The sequence below is a fragment of the Prunus dulcis genome, chromosome 7 (assembly GCF_902201215.1).
Source record: "Prunus dulcis chromosome 7, ALMONDv2, whole genome shotgun sequence".
Classification (NCBI taxonomy): domain Eukaryota; kingdom Viridiplantae; phylum Streptophyta; class Magnoliopsida; order Rosales; family Rosaceae; genus Prunus; species Prunus dulcis.
This window is the reverse complement of record NC_047656.1, coordinates 8,776,918-8,798,278: the sequence shown is the minus strand read 5'-3', so window position 1 is coordinate 8,798,278 and position 21,361 is coordinate 8,776,918. Positions and strand designations below refer to the sequence as shown.

General features: G+C 35.7%; 2 protein-coding genes across 10 annotated transcripts in view; both read left to right on the top strand.

Annotated features, from left to right (window-relative positions):
• LOC117633672 (insulin-degrading enzyme-like 1, peroxisomal) overlaps positions 1-21,361 on the top strand; it is a 28,515-nt gene that overhangs the window by 1,890 nt on the left and 5,264 nt on the right. The window contains exons 5-26 of one of the 2 annotated variants that reach the window (XM_034367348.1): positions 38-111; positions 203-246; positions 930-981; positions 3,334-3,456; positions 3,539-3,651; positions 3,794-3,956; positions 6,370-6,462; positions 6,676-6,761; positions 7,566-7,652; positions 7,762-7,865; positions 9,971-10,073; positions 10,311-10,406; positions 10,483-10,672; positions 10,782-10,843; positions 11,388-11,492; positions 12,731-12,932; positions 13,041-13,249; positions 13,776-13,900; positions 13,994-14,045; positions 14,126-14,212; positions 14,886-15,008; positions 15,302-15,696. In XM_034367348.1, the coding sequence (XP_034223239.1) occupies positions 38-111; positions 203-246; positions 930-981; positions 3,334-3,456; positions 3,539-3,651; positions 3,794-3,956; positions 6,370-6,462; positions 6,676-6,761; positions 7,566-7,652; positions 7,762-7,865; positions 9,971-10,073; positions 10,311-10,406; positions 10,483-10,672; positions 10,782-10,843; positions 11,388-11,492; positions 12,731-12,932; positions 13,041-13,249; positions 13,776-13,900; positions 13,994-14,045; positions 14,126-14,212; positions 14,886-15,008; positions 15,302-15,547 (2,539 nt within the window). In that variant the 3' untranslated portion in view covers positions 15,548-15,696. Of the gene's footprint in view, positions 1-37; positions 112-202; positions 247-929; positions 982-3,333; positions 3,457-3,538; positions 3,652-3,793; positions 3,957-6,369; positions 6,463-6,675; positions 6,762-7,565; positions 7,653-7,761; positions 7,866-9,970; positions 10,074-10,310; positions 10,407-10,482; positions 10,673-10,781; positions 10,844-11,387; positions 11,493-12,730; positions 12,933-13,040; positions 13,250-13,775; positions 13,901-13,993; positions 14,046-14,125; positions 14,213-14,885; positions 15,009-15,301; positions 15,697-21,361 lie in introns of those variants that run through there. The other variant, XM_034367347.1, reaches the window with a different exon arrangement.
• Positions 18,133-21,332, top strand: LOC117633673 (KIN17-like protein). 8 transcript variants are annotated; one of them, XR_004586693.1, is made up of 7 exons: positions 18,133-18,635; positions 19,749-19,879; positions 20,030-20,144; positions 20,327-20,388; positions 20,483-20,530; positions 20,784-20,873; positions 20,956-21,072. XR_004586693.1 is itself a non-coding variant. In XM_034367353.1 (7 exons), exons 2-7 carry the CDS (start codon positions 19,106-19,108, stop codon positions 21,127-21,129), a joined length of 597 nt encoding a protein of 198 aa, XP_034223244.1. In that variant the 5' UTR covers positions 18,518-18,635; positions 18,791-19,105; the 3' UTR covers positions 21,130-21,329. The 8 variants fall into 8 exon arrangements, 6 of the variants coding, with proteins under 6 accessions (XP_034223242.1, XP_034223241.1, XP_034223244.1 ...); XR_004586692.1 differs by having other exon boundaries at positions 20,733-20,873; XM_034367353.1 differs by lacking the exon at positions 20,784-20,873 and adding an exon at positions 18,791-19,172 and having other exon boundaries at positions 18,518-18,635; positions 20,956-21,329.

Genomic DNA, 21,361 nt, shown 5'->3' with positions numbered 1-21,361 from the left:
AATTGAACATTGTGTTGATGTGTGGTTTATTGTTCAGATTTGCTCAGTTCTTTATTAACCCATTGATGTCAGCTGATGCTACAATGAGGGAAATTAAAGCTGTTGATTCTGGTTAGCGGCTCTGTTGTGATATATATATTTTTTTATACTCAAGTTGTCATTTTAATTACTGTTAACTTGTACTGTGTGTTTGGCGTTATAGAGAATCAGAAAAACCTGTTGTCTGATGGCTGGAGGATGAACCAGGTAGTGCCTCTGGATTATAGTCTTTATATGACTGCAAATGCTGAATCTTACTAATTTGAAATGCTATTATTGACATTAAGACTGTATTTAGTTTTGTTAAGGAAAAGTATATATTCGAAATAATTTAAAGAACTATTATGGTATTATGGTCCAATTATCATATGAGTAGTGCATAGTTTAGATGCATATGCATGTGTAGCTACTGTCTTTCCGAACATCAGTTTTTTTTTTTTTGCTATTGTTTTTTTACATTGTCTATATGCATTGAGGTTTCAATTACTGTAAGTTTGTTTGCATCTATTGATAGTAGAACCCTTGTGAGACTTATTAGAAGAATGATAAGCTTTAACCCCCATACAAAGAACCCTTGTGAGTGAGGTCCTGCACTGAACTTTAAGAATAAGAAAAACACCCTAAATCTCTCTCTCTCCATAAATGGTAGACATGGGTGTCTTAGCGAGTTTGTGAAACAAAGTAGCTAACCAAGTACCCTTAAGTTTCTTTTAACTAAAGTCTGCGATAATAATCTTATTCTTATAGATTCCTTAGTAATTTCCTTGTAAGAATATGATATGTTCTTGAAGTGAATTAGAGCATGCTGCTTTTCACATGTTGTAGCAGTGTTTTTATTTATGTCTCCAACTGGTGTCTAACCTTTCTTATGCATGAATGTCTATGTACAGCTTCAGAAACATCTAAGTGCGGTGGACCATCCGTACCATAAATTTAGTACAGGTCAGGAATTGACTCTTGATTATAATAAAAATTCTTTGACTCAATGTTCATAAAAAAGAGGAAGCAGGCTATTTTTACATCTGAGCTTTCTGTTGCTAATCGGATTTAGTCTTTGGTTATGGTAACCCATGTGTAAATCATAATGGTTCTTCTTGTTTCACTCCGTTTGAATTGAAATTAATTTAGTGTGGTGGAAAATTGCTTATGCTATGGCGTTAGTTATTTTTTCCTTATAAATATGAAGTGTTGATAGGAGGCAACTGTATGCTTGGTTTTTGTTTGTTTTCAAACTTTACCGGGGTGGATGGGTGGAGTTAAATCTCATATGGCTAAATGCAACGGTGTTTTCATTAACTTGGGAAATAAGGTTTGATGGGGATGAGTTGATGTCTCTAAAAGGACTCTCTTATGCCAGTGGTTGTAGATTTGCACTAGTGAGAAAGTGTTTTAAGACGGGATGGTCTATCTGATGTATGAAGAACGGAGGGAAGGCTGAAGTTTGACTAACGTTTTAAATGCTTAGTTGGTCAGTGTGTTGAGAGTTGAGAGGTTTAGAAGTGCACTGGTAATATGTGCTTTGAGGTTTGTATTGGGTATATTTTCTTTATTTATATAAAGGGTTCTTGGCGCCAGTAGTTACCTTGAAAGATTGATTCCTCAACAAGGGAGCAATGGTTCCTTATTTCAGTGCTTTGCATTATGTATTGCATCGGAAATTAAGCCTGTTCTTTTGTTTAAAAGCATTACTATAAGGTGTTTTTAGGTCCTGTAAATATTTCTCTATAACTGATGGTATGTTGTTCATATGGTTTCTGGTTGAGAGGATTGTTGTGGCTTGGGGACTAGTCCCTTGTTGTTTGGAGTGGAGTATATGGGGGAGAGGAATATTGAGACGATGTGAATGTGCAGAGCTTCCTATGGACAAGATCAAACTGTAAATCTTGATGTTTGTTGCTTCACTAATTTGAATTTTTCCCAGTGTTTTTCTTTGGTACTTCTCGTGCATGCCTTCTGTGTACTAGGATCGCTTCCCGTTTCTTCTGGTATTATATCTAATTGATGGACTCATCACCGGCTTAAGAGTGGATGAAGGGACTATCTATTAGTTTGTCTTTTTTGTTATCTTTTGCTTAATTGACCGAGCTCAGAATCAGATGATAGAGTAGTTGTGCATCGGTGGAGTCTCTTCACATGCTTCTGTATTTCTTCCCCCATTTATATGCTCAGTTTTTGTCTATAATTTTTGTTGGTTTGCTTCTATTTTCTCACAGCTACTACTACACATTTGACGTGGGCACAACCTCTCTGTTTTCTTTAATAAGACACGTGAATCTTTATGAAAAATAAAACTGTACAACAAAAGTGAACAAGGATTCCACTTCTAAAAGAAAACTAAAATGCAAGCTGCATGCATGATCCTAGGGGGAAACAACAAAACAAAAACAGAATTCCATAGAGCTACAAAACATATGCTTTCCAATCTGACAAAATAATAGAAAATGATAACTCTCTCAACTCTGAAGCTACAGATGCCCCCAAAGACATCCAAAAATGCATCCTATCCCATAATCACTGCACCTCTTCACTGTCAAAAACCGTATGTTCCTTTCAACCCATGGAACCCAGAAAGTAGAACATCTCCCCAGAACTACACCCCCTTTCTTTCTACCAAACGAGTTAAACTTCTCACATAATACCACATTACACGATGCTGGGATGTACCAGCATAAACCTCTCTCGTAACTGAAACTGCAAAAAAGAAGCCACTGTACAGTGCAACAAGAAGTGATCCATTGCCCTTGCTTCTTAATGATGATGTGGAGACTAAAACTCGTTGTTTTAGTTTATTACTTATTTCATGGTATTTCAGTCATATCCAATGTTGATGTTGAGTTTAATATCAAACTTCACCTTAGTAACTCCGTTGTAATAGAATAATCATAGATTAACAACTTGGAAAATCCTATAATGAATATTGGATGATAAAAAATTATTGCAAATTTCATATCACAAATTTCATTATCCTGATAAGTGAAAAAATTATGAGGTTCATGTGCCCAAAAAGTCCTCTTATTATAAACTGCCTCCAATCACTCATATTTAGGACAGTTTGAGCTATTTAGGCTCCCTGGAGAGCTACACTACGAGTTAACATAGGAAGAAATAAGTGACCTATCTTTTGAGATTTGTTTCTTTTAAATGGCAGCTGCTTATTTTCAGTTTCTTTTCCTGCTTTGTGAATGGAAATTTTATAGAGACTATTCTTACAAGAATGCCACTGTCTATACTCTGGTTGGTGTTCAGAATGTCTGCCATGTTTTTCCATCGTGCCTACTTTGTTCACTCTTTCAGGGAATTGGGATACTTTGGAGGTTCGACCGAAAGCGAAAGGACTGGATACCAGAAGTGAGCTTATTAAATTCTATGCAGAATATTATTCTGCTAACGTCATGCATCTTGTCATATATGGAAAAGGTTTGTAGCTACATTTACCTTTAACAATCAGGTTCAATGGCCTCATGGTAAGTTAATTAATTATCACTATGGATGTTTTCAGAAAACCTTGATAAAATTCAAGGCCTTGTAGAGGACAAGTTTAAAGAAATTAGAAACATTGACCGCAACTGCCCTCGTTTTGCTGGTGAGCCTTGCACATCAGAACATTTACAGGTACACATGGTTCTGCTCAACTTTTTATGCTGAGTTAAACTTTCTTTCGGACTTGCAGATTTTGCTGATTAGGAAAAAAACATACAGAAGGTCCTATATTTAGATGGATAATTCTTGCTGCCTTTCTCTGTGTTTTTGTCAGATTCTTGTCAGAGCTGTCCCAATCAAAGAGGGTCATGCGCTGAGAGTTGCGTGGCCAATAACTCCAGAAATTCACCACTACAAGGAAGGGCCATGTAGGTATCTTAGTCATCTCATTGGCCACGAAGGAGAAGGATCTTTGTATTACATCTTGAAAACTTTGGGTGAGATTTGCACTATCTGTTTCCTGTTTCACATAATGAGTTTTCTAGCAGATGTTATTTGTATTGGAACTTTGAAGCCAGTGTTCACATAATTTTCATTTCAATGCCTCCATAGACTTCCTCTTTGTGTTTAGATGATTTGCACTATGGCAGGCTGGCAGTTGCTTTTCACACCCCCAGTTTGTCATCCTACATTTCAAACTCAATGTTTTTTTTTTGTTATAACCCTCCCAGAAAGAGTACGGTAGGACAAACTGGGAGTGGAATTAGCATTGCCCGATAACTTGTTTTTATTTCAAATGTGAAGATTGACATTGTACTCGAGCCTTATCTATAATGTGTAATTATCATGCAATTTATGTGCACATAGAATGTTTCCTTCTTCTTATCCTGCATAAACAGCTTGCATCTTGATTTACATATATAAAAGGATCTATTATTTATTAAGATGCAGATCCCCTTGTAACTCAAACTTTATCTTTAGAATTGACCTGAACTTGTAAAGGAAATAAGTTTCATGGCACGCGCTTAGTTGGTTCCTACTGAATTTTACATGTCCTTTGACCTCATTTTTGCATCATTTGGTGAATATGCGTGCATGCACACAGAATTTGACTTGTTCGTACTGAGTTTTCCTTTTTCTTTTTGTTCGCTCAAGTCCTTCAAAACCTCTCCTTAATCAGTTTCTTGGATTCTTTTAAGTAGTCTGGGCTCGCTCTCTCTCTCTCTCTCTCTCTCTCTCTCTCTCCCCAAATATTGTTTAAATGATAGAAATGATCTACAATGTAGATACATATAGTTAGACCTGGCAACTTATTGTGTTTTACCATGTTCGTTTTGTGTGAAGTGATCCTAAACCCAAATCCGAGTGGTTAACTTATCGCGTCCAAATTAACAAACTCAAACCCATTCTCAAATTTAGCATGCTGTGTTATGTTTATCCATTTTATCTGTTATCCTTTTCTTTTGGGTCAAAAAAAATATAAAAAGTTATAAATAATATCGATTATAGCGTAAATAAAAATCTTATAATACAATAGAAACTTATAAGTTATATCTAATGCATTACACAACAAATGTCCGAACATGTTACCAAAAAGAATGTATAAAAAACAAAATGAATTTATAGGTTAAAATATTTTTCAAAAGAAAATAAAAATGTATCTTTCCTAAAGATAACATGGCACTATCGTGTTAAACGATTGGACGCTCACCCGATCAGTTAATAAATGTGTCATTATCATGTCAACCTATTACTGACCCAATCAGATAATGCTAGATCGAAACACTTAGGGCCTGTTTGATAACAATTTCAATTTTACTTTTTAGTTTTCATTTTTCGTTTTTTTTATAGTAGAGAATAGAGGAAAATGAGAGTGAGGATGAGATTTAGAGAGAGGATGAGAGGAGAGGATGGGAGGGAAGAGTAACAAAAGTGAAAACAATTTCAAATTGATTTCAGTTATCTTGACTCTCATTCTTACTTCCATTCTCCCTCTTTTTCCTCTATACTCTAGCACAAAAAATGAAAACTAAAAACTAAAATTGAAATGGTTATCAAACGGGCCCTTAATGTTTCATTTCAAATTGTGCTGTGTTATCTTGTCATATATGATTTTGCTACATACAGTACTCTCGAAGGACTAATCTCCTGAAATTTCTTAAGGAGCATCATGTTGTGCAATGGGCTCCAGAAGCATGGGATGCAGAAGTATTTAATCAGTCATTTCATGATATTAGCACTGAAGATTTGGGTTCTCCATAGACTTCCTGTTTTCTTGTATACGTGGTCATCCTTCTTTGATTTGGTTTATTTTATTTTATTTATTTATACTTTTTTTAAATTTTTTTTATTAATTGTCATAATCAGTGAAATGTAACTTCAAAGTGAACAAAGCTCAAAAATGTTTCAAATCTTTAAATTTGGCTTTGTTCACATTAAAGCAGAGAGATTGAGGAGTCTGATTACCAGGAAAGTTAGAGTTGATAAGATATACTGGAAATGTTGTGCATAAGAATACTTATTATAGTAGATGATCGGATCTAGTACAAATTTGAATGTAATATTTGTGTACCTCAGGTTACATGATAGTGTAGTAAACTAACAGGATAGATGAATTAGGTTCTATCAATTTTGGCAGAAACTTAAAGTTGCCCCACCTAGTTGATTTACTTGTGGTTCAACATGTACTGGAAAAAGGGCATCATTTTAAGGAAAATGTGAGTCTGATGTCTGATTTGGTCTGGAAGATATCACTAGGAATATGGCTGAATTTTGAACTTAGAGATTGACACGTAAAGATGAAAATTCGTTGATGTGGTCACCTTCTGTCCTGATTATAGGATGCATGAAGTTAATTTACTTGGGTAAAAGCTAACTTCACTTTTTCGTTTGTTCTAAAATAAATTGCAGGATGGGCAACAGGTTTGTCTGCTGGTGAAGGACAGTCGACTTTTGACTTTTCTTTCTTTAGAGTAGATATTGATCTCACTGACGCGGGTCATGGTTAGTTTATCTTCTATTTTTTTCATTTTCAGGTATTCTTATTTCTCCCAACCCCTGCCCCCATTTAGGCTTCATTTCATTTTGGATGAACATTTTTCACAAGTCCTAACACAGCTTGAAGTACTTATCTAACGTGTTCTTTTTGTAGGGTGGCATTCTTTTACTTGGATTTTAGTTTTCTAGAATATGATAAACCTTTTGACTATATTGCAGAGCACATGCAAGACATCATAGGCTTGCTTTTCAAATACATTTCCCTCTTACAGCAGTCGGGCATCTGCGAATGGATTTTCGATGAGGTATACACATTGTGTATTCTAGTGTATGAATTACTGGTGCATGATACCTTTATCTGCATTTTGTCTAACATCAAGTGTTGTATCTTCACAGTATGAATTACTGGTGCATACTCTTACTAAGAAGATGGCTAATATGTCATGGCAGCATATTCATTCTTGGTTTCCACATCTGTTTATCATGAGATCAGTCTAAGGATGATGGATATAAGTTATTCTAGTTGTTGGTGTCATCTCAAGGACTTCAGGGGTTGGACTGAGTGTACTTATATAATATTGGCGTTTTAGATTTGTAACTATCCCTACTTCAAGGTAGAGCGTCTCTTCCTCCCCCCTCCCTTCCCTACCAGACAAATCCTTAATGTGTAGAAGGGTGGATTAGTCAACTCTCGAGACCTTAAAATATATTTTGCAATGGCCTTAGGATGTTTTCCAGGGACTTGTTCTACTGCTGCTATATTAGACAGTGATAGATTGCCATTTATTTCATGTTACAATGGAGGGAATTGTACCCTGGACCTAACCTAATCATAACCCATTTCCCCACCCACCCTTATCACTTGGGCTAACCCTAAGGGTGAATGGCTGACTTTATATATGAATATGAAAATTGTGAGGCTGACTTTACATCTGATTCATCACCATTTTCTGTTGATTTTCTTTGTATCTAAACAGTTTTAATCATACTGTGGTTTGAATTGAGGAATAAATTCTTGAGTTATGTTAATTTTCATATTCAAAATTCGGTATGGAAATTGTCTTTCAGATCTTTCTTAGAAACTCTGATATACCATAGTTTTACTGTAGCTTTCTGCTGTTTGCGAGACAAAGTTTCATTATCAGGACAAAATTCAGCCAATTAGTTATGTGGTCAGCATTTCGCCAAATATGCAGGTATTGGTCTCTTTTATTTTATTTTATTTAACCGTGCTTCTATTCAGTTATTTGATAATTAATATTCACTTGCTTCTTACTCACATGACATGTTTGTGTCCTTACACAGAAATATCCCCCAAAAGATTGGCTAGTGAGATCATCCTTGCCTTCTAACTTCAGTACAGAAATTATCCAAATGGTGCTTGACAAGTTGTCTCCAAACAATGTCAGGTAAGTCTTTCACTTAGTTTGGGTTCTTTACGTGTTGGTAAGGTAGAAGGCTATCTTCCAAGGATATCATGACTTTGTCTCTCATTTTAGCTTCGTTCTTTTTATTGGTTTAAACATTAGATTTTGGGAAGATCTGTCCTGGAGTGATGCTCCTTTTTCTTATTAAAGAAGTAATGTTCGTTTCATGCTTGAAATTTTTATGCTTTCTCATTTCTATAATAGTAGAAGGGTTGTCTCCATGACCTTTTAGTGTCTTTCTCCAGAAACTGTCTTAACTACTTGGACTTGGGATTTTCATTTTTTCTGAAATCTGAATGATGGAATGGTAGCTTTTCATCATAATTCAGGAAAATATTGTGTTTTTGGTGGAGGGGAGAAAGGTAAGGTTTTATGGATCTTTTGGGTTTGTCATGCATTGGGGCTGTGGTGGTGTTTAGTCAGGGAGGCAGGGGTTTATTGGGTTCTTCCTCGGTCACATTCAAACTTTCTTTGTGAAAAATATTGTCCTTTGGTGGTGGAAGGAAGACAACAATTTTGTGGTATCGCACTGTGTTAGCTTCTTTTTGGGTAATTTGTCCTAAGGCCTCTAAATCCACTTACCATCCTAAGAGGATAGATTCAAAGCATGCTTTTATAAAAGTTTGGTTAATGTAGTTCTTGCCTTGGACTGTTAACTCATATCTACTTGCATTTTCAACAAGGACGGAACTACACTATGGCTAGAGTGGGCTCTAGCCTAGTGCAAAGTTTGGGAAAAAAGAAATTTAATACTAATTTTTAGACACTACACCCCATTTTACAAAAATTAGCCCAAGCAAAAATTAGCATGTCCTATTGATGCAGGACGCATAGGACCTAAATTTATTAGTTTCCTAATGTATTTGTTAGTTTCCTAGATACTCTAGTTTTCCAAATTCTAGTAGGATTTCTACTTTTCCAGGTTTCCAGATTTCCAGATTTCTAGTTTTAAGTTTCCTATTTTATTTGGGCTATGATTTCTGTTTAAGCAAGGGATTTTTATCCTATTATGTCTAGGTTTTAGTTTGCTATAAATACCCCCATGTAGTTCTTTAAAATTCAGATTTGGATATTGATTAAACCTTCTCTTAAAACTATGTGATTTCTGTTCTTCCTTCTCGGTTCCCTGATTTCGGTCCTTTCTTTCGTCCCTTTGATCTATATTTTCGTCTCTTCGACCTCCAATATTCTTCTTGTTCTACTGTTCTGCCCTTTCTTTCTTCTTTCGATCTGTATTTTCGTCTCCTCGATCTCTTATATTCTTCTATGTTCTATTGTTTGAGTGCTTAATCTAACACCTACGGGCTGTACTACATCACCTATCCAAACAGATCTCCAGTTAGCTTCAAGTTTTCTCCTATGAGAAAATAAATGGAATTTTATTCAGATCTTTACCCGTATAAGAAATAATAGCCCACCCCTATAGAAATTTCTGATTCCGTCCTTGATTGTCAAGCAAATGATGTCAACTCATTACAACCTTGAGTGTTTTGGAAATGGAATACGTCAATACAATCAGCAAATTTGGACTACTGACCCTCCCTTTATTTCTTGGTACCTTTATCTAATTGTAATAAAAGTTTTGTTTTTTATCGAAAGAAGGCACTTGGTTTGCCTACGTATAAGCAAAACTTAGTGATATGATAATAGTAAGAACCCTGTTATCTGTTATGTTCAAGGAATGTTTGGCCCACCTAAATTCACTTCTAAAGAATTGACTGAAAGACTGCAGTATCACAATTAAGTTCTGATTGCAGTTTTTTGAATGTACTTGTGTTGATTGAAACTTATTTAGTCTTGGTTTCTCATAGTGATTCACAGCACTATAACTCATTAATCACTTATTGTCATTTCCTGAGGCTGTCCCCTTTAAGTAGCGAAATAGTGTATTATTTATATGGGAATTTGATCTTTCCATCCATGGCATAGTACTTCTTGATGCTGTCTAAAAGTTTGATCCCAGCAATTAAGAACGTTTTTAGTGTTTCTCATAATTCTCCTATTGTCTATTTTTTCTTTTCTAAGTGAAATATGAAACATAATGACAGTACATTGTAAAAGTTCCTAATAGGTCCCTTGCTCAACAGAATTTTCTGGGAGTCGAAGAAATTTGAAGGTCAAACTAACATGGTTGAGCCATGGTATGGAACTGCTTATTCCATCGAGAAAATTACGGGCTCCATGATACAGGTTGGTTATGGGTCTATATGTATATCGAGTTTTATATATTGATGAACCCAACAGCATTAGTCAGTTTTCTTTTCTTTTTCCCTCCTTTTTTTTTTTTTTGGGTGGTCTTTTTTAGAGTGATAGTAATATGTAAGGTATGCTGCTTTTTTATTTGCATCAGCTTAGAGGTATTAGGAATATTTTAAGGGGAGGAGAGGAAAACACTTTTGATCCTGAAAGTTTTTCATTTGAGTGCAGGAATGGATAGTATCTTCGCCAAATGAGAATCTGCACCTACCAGGACGTAATTCATTCATCCCCACCGACTTGTCACTTAAGAACGATCATGAAAAGGTGTGATGAATAATAAAATTTAACTGGAAATTAACACAGCACTTCAATTCTTCTGATATGATTGACTTTTTGTCAGGCCAAATATCCAGTTCTTTTAAGAAAGTCGCCATATTCAACACTATGGCACAAGCCTGATACAATGTTCTTTACTCCTAAAGCTTATGTTAAGATTGTTTTCACTTGTCCCCACGCAAGTGGCTCCCCTGAAGCAGAAGTGTTAACTAATATCTTTACTCAGTTGTTGATGGATTACTTGAATGAAATTGGTAAGATATGTAGTTACAGTTAATTACTTGGTTTCATTGGTGGTGTTGCATACACAACGTGTTATTTTCTTGAAGAGCTTATTCAAATATTTAATTCTTTCTTTGTCAGCTTACGATGCTCAGGTTGCTGGACTGAATTCTCGAATAAGCCATACAGATAGTGGATTTCAGGTATCAATATGAAACTTGCTAGATGGTTCTTTTTAAAATTTTGTTGTGTTTCTGTAAAATTTTAGTCCGTGTTGTCACAGCTACTCCTTGAATCGATTTATTCTCTGAAAGTTGCATTGTTCATTTCATAATACCTTATGTAGCAAACTCAAAAAAAAAAAATAATAATAATAATAAAGGTGGTCTACACAGGGTAAATGGTAATTCAGTATAGCGTGAAATATGAAACATGAAGACTTTGAATACTGAATGTAGTAATGGTCCTTGGATCACTTTTTTGGACACCCATTGTGGACTTCTGAATTCCGAATCAAGAAATTCTTGATTGTTATTGTCCTGGGGATGTGGTGTTTATGTAAAACTAGAGGAATAGGAAGTGTCTAACTCATCCAATTGGTATTATAATGTTTTAAAGGGGGTTAGAAACAGTGAACTTAACTATGTTTAGTTGGAAGATCTTGAGGCGTGGCATTATTCCAAATTTGGTTTTACCTTTTATTGATCATAACTATCCGTGGATTTTACCTTATGTTTTCTTGTGTAGGTGATTCTGGCTGGCTATAATCACAAATTAAGGATTTTACTGGAAAATGTAGTTGAAAAGATCGCAAGCTTTGAAGTGAAAGCTGACAGGTTCTCTGTCATAAAGGTAAACTTCAAGGCTCCCTCATAAAAATATTAACTTTAAATGTTCCTAGTCATTTTTATGGATGAGGATTTTGATAAGCTCTGTCACTTGTGGTACAGTAACTGGATTAATAATTTTGCATATTAGTGACTTGTTGCGCTTTGTTATTCCAGAGGCTTATACCAAACTATCTTATGTTATGCAGAGCCAATATGAATTTTGAAAAGATACTGAATCATATCTGCCTATATTCTGTTACATTTCTTTATTTTCTTTTAAATAAACAAAACATTTTGGGACATTCTCCTTATTTAGGTATTTTAGGATCTCCACGATTCTTCTCGTGCTTTCTCAAACTGGGATTAGATTTTTCCATGCATGGGATTTTCTAGTTTTGGCATAACAGACATTCTCTGTTGATCACACATCAAGAATATAAAGTCTTGTCCTGTTTTTAAAAAATAAGAATATAAAGTCTTGTCTTACGACATGTAATATCCTGGTCTTCTCCATTGATGGCCAATTGGTTTTGACTGGATGCTTTAATTCTATCATGTTATCGAAGAAGGCAACCAACGTGTCAGGCCCAACGGCCATACGTGCTTTCACGTCACCCAATATAAGTTGTCCATGTCTTTGCTCAAGTCATGCTACATTAGGGTTCGTGTTCAGAGTATATCCCACATGGGGAATGTAAAGCCTTGCTTTACAATATATAATGTTCTAGGCCTATGCACCCATGGCCATTTGCTTTTGGGTTGGTGATCAAGTAATCTTGTTTCTTCTTCTATACAAAATATTCAAGTTGATGCAGGCTCAACATAAAAAAGTATTCAATTACACACATATTGTGAAAGTTCTTACTGGTCCATGCTCCAGTTAAAGATGCTAACTATCCTTAGAATCAAAGGACTTTCCTAGATTTCATGGTCATAATCATTTTTCATCATTAATTTTCTCCAAAGAAATACCAAATCTTTTATTTTATCAATTAATCTGTCTTCGTCCGGAGAATTTTCTTCGTCCTTTCAAACTGTATCTGTTACTCTGGGACTTGATTTTTATAGCTTCTTTATTTTGTTGCCCCTTTGCTGATCACCTTTATCCTTATGGTAATTTTTTAAGTATCTTATTTTTGGGAAGGAAAAAGGGTCAATGTATTTTAGCTGATGAAATTTGGGAAGTCAATCTTATATCTAGAGTGGTGTATATCTTGAATGATATCTTACTTGTGTTATCTGCCCTTTTGTCCGTATCAGGAAAAGGTCACAAGGAAGTACCAAAATTACAAAATTCGGCAGCCTTATGAGCAAGCTATGGACTACTGCTCATTAATTCTAAAGGATCATACTTGGCCATGGATGGAAGAACTTGATGTTCTTCCTCATCTTGAAGTTGAAGATCTTGCTAAGTTTGTTCCCATGATGCTCTCAAGGGCCTTTTTAGAGTGTTACACAGCAGGTTACCATATTTTCTTACCTCAAACAACTTAGGTTATAGCCACTGTTATTTTCATTTTAATTTTCCTTTTCTATTCGTATTCATTCCTAGTTATATATGCTTTTGCAGGAAACCTTGAAAGGAATGAAGCTGAGTCCATGATCCAGCATATTGAAAATGTTCTCTTTAAGGGTTCAAACCCTATTTGCCAACCTTTGTTCCCATCCCAGCATTTGACGAATAGAGTTGTGAAGCTTGAAAAGGGCAAGAGCTATTTCTACCCTGTGGAGGGTCTCAATCCAAGTGACGAAAATTCTGCCCTTATCCACTATATTCAGGTTTTTAAATTTGTTTGCAGTATTAATCAACTAGATTCTATTGGGATAGCTTAGCGTCTGTATGACCTTGCTGGAATCAATAATTATTGCTTCTAGTTTTCTTTCTGTATGCTCTAGTTCAAAATTCACCAAACCTTGTCAGAGTTCCCCCTGAAGTCTTTCAAACCGATAATTTCTTCCCTGTTAACTCATCAAAAAATTGCAGAAAATGTCTTTCTTGAAATTTGAAAAGGTATTGGAGCTGTATTTACCTTTGACAGATCTGTAGTTTGATCACTGAAATGAACTTTCAGGGTTTTATTCTATCAGGTTACATGCAAATGGGACATTCTGACAACAAAGATTATCCACGATCCTTTGGTTAACTGAATCCCCTTCCAATAGGCCATGTTCCTCTTGGTTATAAGACTTATATTTGGCCTTCCTGTTGAACAGCATAAAATCACCTCACACCAATCTCCCACTCATTTATGTGCAGCAGAGGTTTCTGTGTTTGTTTTAAATGTAGTTGTGTTAATATGTTTAGGTACATCGGGATGATTTTATGCTGAATGTGAAACTTCATCTGTTTGCTCTTATTGCAAAGCAACCTGCCTTCCACCAGCTTAGATCAGTTGAGCAACTTGGTTACATCACCGCCCTCTTGCAGAGGCATGAAACAAATTCAAATGACTTATCCCTCAATTTCATGCCTCATATTGTGATTTTTTTTCTCAATCACCTTCCCATTCTTTTCTGATGCAGGAATGATTGTGGTATCCGTGGGGCACTGTTTGTTATACAATCTACAGTGAAGGTATATTACATGCTTCTACTGTTGCCTTGTTGCCTTGTTGCCTTATCTACGTATTCTAATTATGTTATGTTCATCTACAGGATCCAGCACATATTGATTTGAGAGCAGAGGAATTCCTCAAGGCGTTCAAGAGTAAACTTTATGAGATGACAAATGAAGAATTCAAGGTGAGATCAACTAGGCTCTATCCTTAATTCCAGCTTGCTAGGGTTGACTACATCTTTTATGCTGCTATAATCTCTTTTGTATGTAAAATCGTCAGAGCTAAAACTTCCAGTGACCTTACATTAGTCTTTCTTCCTTGTTTATCATCCTCACATATAGATGGTAGTCTTTCGGTGCCAATGTTCAATCACTTCTATATAAATTTTATTGGAGTTATTTACACCAACACCCCCTCAGGTTTTAGCTTTTTCACAAAACCCCCTGAGGTTTGAGAAATTACACGAACACCCCCTGATGTTTTAGATTGTTTGCATGAGACCCCTTTTCGTTGATTTTTCCTGCAAAGAAAACATTGCACGTCCTCAAAACATCCACCAGCATCTTCTTTGGCCTTCCATTGGTCTTTCTTGCAATGTTTTGTATCCTCGTGTATGGATGGCAGATGCGTTTCAATGTCAGTGTTCTTCATTTCTAGATAAAGTTATATGTGAACCTATGAAAAAATATATATATATATATATATATATATGTATAAAAGGGGAGATTTTACGGTCTGCAATGTGACATGTCATATATGATTTTGAGAATAGTCGTAAAACTTCGATGAGAGTTTACGAGTCTTGAAAGGATCAACTCTTTTTCCCAATAATAACTTTTGAACTGATTGTTACATAGAGCAATGTAAATGCGTTGATCGACATGAAGCTTGAGAAGCACAAGAACTTAAGGGAAGAAGCGGCATTTTATTGGAGGGAGATTTCTGATGGGACCCTCAAGTTTGACAGGATAGAATCTGAGGTATGAACATCACTCTAACTTTATTTGCATGTCTGCAATGCAAAATGTTCAATACATTTTATCTTTTTGAGTACAAATGAATTTGGAAAGAACCTGAAGAAAAATGCCCTTATCAGGCCCTGTCATCTTAAGTCCAATAGTTCTATGTAGATGAAAATATTTCGTAAAGTAATATTACATACTTGTTAGCAGAAAAGGATAATGTTGAAGCTGATAATTGTAAAAATACAAAAGAACTGTTGGAATATACTAAAGAGAAAATGCGTCCTCTATTAATGATGGGGTTGAAACAGATTGCAGCACTGAGGCAGCTTACACAACAAGAGCTGATAGATTTTTTCAATGAGCATATAAAAGTTGGGGCACCTCATAAGCGGACATTAAGTGTACGAGTGTATGGGAAATCACATTCATCCGAGTATAAAATAGACAAAAGTTCACCGGCGCAAGCTTCCTCTGTCAAAATCGACGATATATTCAGCTTCAGAAGGTCACAACCTCTTTATGGTTCATTCAAGGGAAATCATGTGAAGTTGTAGAGAATTCAGAATGTGATATCTGGATTGCAAATGGAATTTCTTGATTTCAACGTGGACAACTTTGTAGAAGAATACCAAAGCTTGCAGACAGCAGATTTGGCAACAAACGGCACCAAGAAAGTTCATTGGCAAAGCAAGTCTATAAGATCAAAACAATGTTTTATTTGTGTGTTCTATTTAGAGCTACCAATGAATTATCAATAATCCTATTACAAGTAGTCGAATTGAGAACTTCTCTTTTATTTGTGTGTTTTATTTGTGTGTTCTATTTGGCTTTGGTTTCAGCTCTGAGGCATTTGGTTCAACTTGTTTGTCATATACTATACATTGTAATCTATGTAATCAATTACGAAGCATTTTAGAATTAAAACAATTTATAAATCCATCGTGAAGGTATAACTTATATAAAGACAAATGATTCGAAATAAATAAATTGAAAGAAACGGCTGAAATAAATAACATGGCATGGGATTTTTCTTCAAAATTTTTGGCAACGCAAACTGATCATATATTAAGATTAGTGATGTTCTTGCCCTTGATATTTGGGTAGAACAATTAAGTTGTAAATGAATTTTTTTTTCCTTCTAAATTCTGTGATTATATGTAAGTTTACTTTTCTTTTTCTTAATACAGAAACTAGTTTTCTATTTGTTAGAAATAGAAACAAATACAAGGTGCAAACGTAAACATTGAGAGAGGTACTTATATTAACTAGTTCTTGATTTAATGATATTTATCGTTGCAAATGTTAGAAATCCCAGCGTATTTATTTCGTCAAAATGACGTTACGGCATAGATGACGTTACGGCATAGATTATATTTTAAGCTCTAGTGCTAGAGCATTTTATTCTCCAAGCAAGAATTCAACTCATATCATCCCCTCCTTTCAAAGAAATAAAACTCAAGTCATAGAAAGAAAAAAAAAAAAAAAAAAAATCCTTTCATAAATAACCGAGAATCAAGTGATGATGAGAAGCCAATTAACATTAAAAGAATTCTTTTCAAAACAAATTCAAGATGGATTCAATTCAAGTCTAAATTCTATGAGAAGATTATAAATTTGTGGAATGATATCCACACATAAAAAAAATATTAAGAATCAATTGAAAAAAAAAAAAAAAATTTCTCCATTATATGTGGACACAAATTAAGGTAATTTCCTTCCTTTCTCACAAAACAGAATACAAAAAAGCCTCATTGGTGTTGGCCTCCATAGCTGCTGCCTTGACACCACAACTGGTGAAGATGCCATCAAATTGAGCATGGCTGCCATTGGTGGGCTTCTGGGCTTGGTCAAAGTAGTGATGATGATGTTGATCTTCAGAACCAGATGGAGGATGGTAATACAAGCGTCCAGTTTGTGGGCAGTGAGAATGAAATCTTGCTGCTATTCTCACCCCTGTATCTAATAATTCCACCCACTTTCCCATCTTTATATATTTTTTTGTATTTCTCTCTCAATCTTTATGTTGCTCTCTGTTGCTTTCTGTTCTTCCCAAGAGAGCGAGAAAGGGAGGGAAGGAGAGAGATCAGAGAGCCCAATTCAAAGCTGAGAAATACAATTTTGCTTCTTGTGAGGAAGGAAGGGGCACTTCGTTCTTTTTATAGCCTTGCCTCTATTCTTGGTTGGTTCCTCTATTTATCATCGCTTTTACATTTAAGGGCCTGTCGTTTCTAGGCAATTGTTGTGGTACCCTTTTGTTTTTCATTTTTTCTCTTTTTATACCCAAATCTTCAAGGATCATTTTACTCATTCTTTTTTTATTGCACATTTTACTCATTCCTTAAGACAAGTGGTCAAGTGAGTGCTATATTAAAAAAAAAAAATTAAAACAAACTCATTCAACAACCAACAATTGTGGGGTAGGAAATCAAATTCTACGATTTTAACAAAATTTCAAAAATAAACGATATTTTTTTATTTTTTTTATTTTTTGCATGGAAGCATTTCTTGTAATGTACTATTATTATGAGTATGACCCTCACTAATGGTCCTATTGATAGCAGCTCGATCCAATACTCATTGTAACTTTTTTTATGTTCTTTTTCTTAAAATGGAGAAGACACATGTAGCATTCTTGTTAGATTTCATTTCCATATCTGTTGGTAATATTGTTGGTGAACTCACATTCCAAGTGTATTTAGTTTGAGAATTTTGACCATTTTGAAATCAGGAATGAAGAATTGCTTATTTTAGTTTCTCCTTACCGGCTTTATTTTCCTTTCTAGTCTTTTGGTACGTATCAAGAGGTAATTGAACCTAGTTTAGATCTACCCTTCACCATGAGCCTTGGTTTAATAGTATTTAAAAAAAAGTTGTCATCAACATTCACCGGTTAGAAAGCTCTTTTCTTTTCTTTTTTTTTTATAATTAATATGGGCTCAGACTCACAAGCTCCACATGTAAGTTTTTAGACATTAAATAATTGAGGTCCTTTTTTTTATTGTAATTAATTTATAGGGAAATAGCCCTAAATGCCACCAATTTTATAATTGTAACTGAAAATACCACCCCTTTTCAATTTTTGTACAACTATCATCTATAAATATAAAATTATTGTACCCTTATTGCTATTTCCCAAAAATAAAACCCTCATCAGGTCCAGCCCTTCCGTCATCTAGGATTTAGATTGCCAATTCCCCAATCAAAACACCACCCCAATCCTGATTCAAATTACACCAATATTTCTGTAATTCGGCGGTAAAATCATCATGGGGAAGAACGACTTCCTAACCCCAAAGGCAATTGCCAATCGGATCAAGGCCAAAGGACTTCAGAAGCTTCGATGGTACTGCCAGATGTGCCAGAAGCAATGTCGAGACGAAAACGGCTTCAAATGCCACTGCATGAGCGAAAGCCACCAGCGACAGATGCAGATCTTCGGCGAAAACTCTAATCGCATAGTCGATGGCTACTCCGAGGAGTTCGAGCAAAGTTTTCTCGATTTGATGAAACGAAGCCACCGGTTCAGCCGTATCGCCGCCACCGTGGTCTACAACGAGTACATCAACGACCGCCACCATGTTCATATGAATTCGACTGAGTGGGCCACGATAACCGAGTTCGTGAAGCACTTGGGGAGGACGGGTAAGTGTAAGGTTGAGGAGACGCCAAAGGGTTGGTTCATTACTTATATCGATAGAGATTCGGAAACCCTTTTCAAGGAGAGGTTGAAGAACTTTGTATTTTAACTTTGTATATTATATGGAAATTCACACTGCATATAGCATCTGAATATGCAGATTCATTCATCATTGCGGACATTGTTTAGAGCTGAACACATGTGGGAGCTCTCCCACTTTTGGGCACTGATGCATGAAGCAATGGATTATTTTTTTCCTTCAGGAAATTTTACTACCATTTAAGAGGTTTTATTTCTTCTCAATAGTCATTCCTGGGTAAACAAATATTTCTTGTGTGCTTTTATGGTAGGTAGTTTGGGGTTTCTTTGGTATGAATAATATGATTTCTTTTTTGGGTATATGAGACTTCTTTGACTCACTCTGTTGCCTGCATTCTTTTTCAGTTGGTTGTGGGGTTGAGTCTTCACCCAGTTGATGTCTGAAAGTAGGTGCTTGGTAATGGAAAAGTTGAAAAGCATATTAATGTGGGATGAGATACTAGGTACAGCAATAGAGGTGTTAGGATAGTTGTGTTGTGTCCTCGTCCAACTGCTGCCTCTCAAGATTGATTTTGCAAAGTTGGTATGAAAAATTCTTTATGTCAAATCATACCTGCCTATTATGTATGCCCTGGTTCTTTTGACACCAGTCTAGAGCCTCTGTGAATGGTTTTCTGTTTGTGGAAACCAACGGTTCTCATTGCACATGTATTCCATGGTTATGTTTCCAATATTTTTATGCACTGTTACACGGTTCTTTTTGCAATACATATTTTCTGTGGATGAACAAGTTGGGGATTGGCACTTGTACATCCTTTTCCATTATTATGTATTAGGGTTGAGAGAAATAGCTGTATTTACAATGGAAAGATGCACAAAGAGGCTAGTAGCTATGAGTTATTAAGTAGGAAATAGCTTAAAATGCCACCTTTTTTTATAATTTTAATTAAAAATACCATCCCTTCCCAATTTTTTTACAACTACCACCTATAAATACATTTTTATTGTGGTTTTTCAGAAATTAGGTTCTCTCTCAATTCTCTTGCCTCTATCTCTCTCTTCGGCCCTTCTCTCTCCAGATCAATCAGAATTCGGATCAACCCCTCATTGTCCATCTCTGAAAATAATTGAACAGAGAAAATCCAATGATGCAGAAGTCGAGTCACTGCGAGAGGAATACCATCAAAGGGTTGCAACACTTGAAAGGAAGGTAGGTCTTCTCATAAAGTCTTGTTTATAATCGTGCTTGGATTGATCTAGGTGTTATATATGCCCGTTATGTTTTTGATGAAATTGGTACTTGCCTATTTTTAATTCAGCTCCTGATAATTGGAGGGGCTATGCCAACTTATGATTGCAGGTGTATGCTCTTACAAAGGAAAGGGACACGCTTCGGCGGGAGCAGAATAAGAAAAGTGATGCAGCTGCTCTTCTGAAGGAAAAGGATGAAATAATTAATCAAGTTATGGCTGAAGGTCTCTTTCTGTCCCTGTCTGTCTCTGTTTCTCTTGAGAAGCTCAATATGTTCTACATATTTTGTGCCTCATAGTGAATTTCAACGTAGCCAATGTTCTATTGTGGATGCAAGGAGGGTTTCTTTATGCAATCATATCAATAATTATGGAAATTCCTTCATTTTTGCATTTTTATGTACCAGGTGAAGAGCTTTCAAAAAAGCAGGCTGCTCAAGAAGGACAGATTAGGAAATTAAGGGCTCAGGTATGCTAGCCGGTTTATTCATTGTCTGATTTTGTCATTCTTTAATCCTTTCACTGCTAGGTATTCTTATATTTTTTTTTTCTCTGAATACTAGATCAGAGAGTTTGAAGAAGAGAAGAAAGGGTTGATTACTAAACTTCAGGTAATTCATTTATGTTAGAATCTTTAAAATTGTGGTTCTCTGATTTCGTTTGATAAAGACAAAGTACACATGCTGGAAGAATTGGTTGAGTTTCCCTGCATGCTGAAATGGAGGGGGGCAGTGGCCTGTAATGCACATGCAATCTGGAGAGTTACTACTCGTGACAGGGTTTGGGTGTTTTTTATGGTTATTGGTTGTCTAGTTTTGCCAAGAGGATCTCATAGTGCTTGCTTGTTTGGGCGAATTGAGTCAGTGGTAGTCCCACTGGAGCAGCTTAAGTCCTCTGATTTTACTGATCAACAAGAATACTATGCCTGCAAAATGAAATAAAGGAGCTTTTCTGGTAATGAACTTTATTTTTGGACACACACATGCGCAATGAACTTTACTGTCTTTGATGGCATTTTGTGTTATTTGTTTGATAGGAAGGTGATGCTGCTGTTGCCGTTGCTGAGGAGGTGAAGAAGAACAACCATGTAGTAAGAAAGTTGGAGAAGCGTCAACAGATTTGCACCCTTGACCAGCATATTGAAGAGCAATTTGGTTGTGGTCGTCTATTGGCTTGTATCTCATCACGACCTGGACAGTGGCTGTGCTGATGGGTATGTGACTTTATTTGCCTATGTCTGTTTCTAGTCAGCAGATTTGTCATAGGCATATTAGTGTAGTTACCATATTGCAAGGGCTGAAATCTGGATGATATCAGCTTCTTTTTATTGTTGTTTTAAAGTGAGGTATATATGGGTCTTATGAAATTTTTACAGAAATATATTGGAGGGCAAATAATTTTATTTTAGTTTTTTATTCCCAAATGATACCCAAAACATGTAA